Genomic DNA, 2,500 nt, shown 5'->3' on the forward strand with positions numbered 1-2,500 from the left:
CCCACACCCGCATTAAAGACCGTTAATTAAATCAATAAACTAATTGGTGGGGTAACAATTCAATTTCACCACTTTGGTCCCCGAGATGTTAACAAGTATTTTAAAAAGGCCTGCCGGCTCCATTAGACACTTCCAATCAATCCGGAGCCAGGGCGATGTGGTTCCAATTTTCATTAATTGATTAGCTAGGTCTTGATAAATGGATTCTGCCATTGTAACATGGGGGGGTTGACTATGAAGCTATTTAAATGGAGTGCCGCTTTAGAGGTAGGGCCCAACCCGATAAAGTGTTATCAGTGGGAATGACGGGGGGGGGAGGCTGTGGATGTGGATGTTAGGTTTGCTTGTGTTCCCCAGAGGCCGAAGTAGTGAGTGGAGTGAGGATTTTCACATAATGGGAATTGGTCGGCGCTAGATTGCGCTGCTAGACCATTCAATATCATGAGGGACGTGGGGAGTGCTGGCTTCGAATGAGCTCCTAGAAGTTCCTTTGAAGAGGATTTTCCCATTGTGCATTGTGAAGGGAGTTATAGTTGTGTACTGTATGTTTTTTTAGTTTATTTGGCCACAGCTTCCTGGTCTTTCATTGACAGTATTTTTCCTTAGTTTTTCATGTCAAAATTAAATTTGTAATTTCCAAAAAAAATCTATTTTGTTTGCCCACTTAAGTCCCCCTACACACATTGTACTTCTAGTGACAAAGACAGGAAGCAAGAGCACTGCAATATACTGTACTTACTCAATACAGTAGCTACAGTAGTTCATTCAGAATACACCATTGCTCCTTCCAGCTAGTTCATTCAATTAGTGAGATATAGACAATAGAATGCTTTAGTGTAGCTAGTGTTCTCTGTCTTGGTATGGTATGGGAATTATTCCCGTTTGAAGAAGCTGATGTACCTTATTTCTAAACTACTATCTGCACACGTTACATTACAGTACATTACAGTATATTACACTTAGCTGACATTTTTATCCAAAGCGACTTACAGGGTTTTGGTTACAGTCCTTGGAGCAATGTGGGGTTAGGTGTCTTTCTTAAGGGCACCTCAGCCATGGAGTGCAATAGGGAGTGGAAGGGTGGGATTCAAACCTGCAGCCCTCTGATTTTAAGCCCTTCTCCTCCTCTTAACCATTAGATGAGAGCTGCCCATCCGCCACATGTGTGGTACTAACTGTCATGTTTCTCTACTAGTACATCAATGATATTACCCAGCATGTTTCACCACTTGTAAATCAATGACACTAATCAGCCCACCAATGATAGTAGTCCACTCCCATCATGGCATCCCTCTCTGTTTTCTAGTAGATTAATGATATTACTACATGTGATATGATACATTCATTGAAAAAAGGAAAAAAAATATCCGTACACCACAAAAGCTTCCTTGTTGTGATTTAATAAATGAAAAGTTGGCACAACGTTTTGACCTGTATGGTCTTTGTCAGGTGAATAATACATTCATGACATTAGTAGGCCTGCATATGATGTAGTACATTGATGACATTAGTACATGTAATATAGTACGTTAATGACATTAGTACATGCGTGATAGTAACCAGCCCTGTCTCCCGTTTGCCCCCCTCTGATGTGGGCTGCCCAGTCGTGCCGTCCAGCCCCACCATGGCCTCCTCCACCAGCCTGGCGTCCAACTGCAGCAGCTCCTCCGGCATCTTCTCCTTCTCCCCCGCCAACATGGTGTCCGCCGTCAAGCAGAAGAGCGCCTTCGCCCCCGTGGTGCGGCCCCAGACCTCGCCACCGCCCACCTGCACCAGCACCAACGGCAACGGTCTCCAAGGTGAGCGGAGCTATGGTATGGAGGCTATTATCGAGTTAGCCAATCAGCAGTGATGAAGGGCAACCTGGATTCATTGAAGCTAGGCTACAATTCAGTGCCGTGTATTCCAAAGTACCTTGATTTACCTATCCAAAAAGAAAATAGAAAATAGAAAATTGTCATTATACTCAGTACAATGCGGTTTTAAGCCCCCTTACAAGGTCCATACTTATAGACCTACCAAAACTACTATGCTATATGGACTTATACAGTACACACTTCAAGTACACAGGCAGACAACAGCTCTAATTGTGCAGATAAAAGCTGGGTCTTTTGGAATATATGGCACTGGATTGTAGCTTCTGAATCCAGGTTTCCCATCACTCATCAAGAGTGAGTGTTGTTTCACTTCTTCACTTCATTTTCATGGGGGTTTTCCAGTGGGCAGGCTTACTAAGGGTCCAGTTGGTAGAGGTTCTCCCATAGCAATGTAACACTGCTCAGTTGAAAGTAAATTAAACTACAGTTGATCTCACAATAGGTTCCGATCATGACACCGCTAGAATGGGAAAGATGGAACCACGTCTAATTTGAAAAATACTTCTGTCTGATTGGGGACACAAATTTTGACAATAAACATGCAGAAATTATTATACAATCCCTAAGAGATTCAGATATTTTCCACGCAATATGATATAACTTAGTCAGTCAGACTTGGAAAA

At 42.8% G+C, this 2,500-nt stretch overlaps 1 protein-coding gene across 6 annotated transcripts in view; it reads left to right on the forward strand.

Moving 5' to 3' along the window:
- The window catches only part of LOC134452701 (transcription factor COE1-A), a 307,435-nt gene that overhangs the window by 298,392 nt on the left and 6,543 nt on the right, over positions 1–2,500 (forward strand). For 5 of the 6 annotated variants that reach the window (XM_063203215.1, XM_063203219.1, XM_063203217.1 and 2 more), the window contains exon 15: positions 1,605–1,799. In XM_063203215.1, the coding sequence (XP_063059285.1) occupies positions 1,605–1,799 (195 nt within the window). Of the gene's footprint in view, positions 1–1,604; positions 1,815–2,500 lie in introns of all 6 variants that reach the window. The other variant, XM_063203218.1, reaches the window with a different exon arrangement.

The sequence above is a fragment of the Engraulis encrasicolus genome, chromosome 7 (genome assembly GCF_034702125.1).
Source record: "Engraulis encrasicolus isolate BLACKSEA-1 chromosome 7, IST_EnEncr_1.0, whole genome shotgun sequence".
In the NCBI taxonomy this organism is placed as follows: domain Eukaryota; kingdom Metazoa; phylum Chordata; class Actinopteri; order Clupeiformes; family Engraulidae; genus Engraulis; species Engraulis encrasicolus.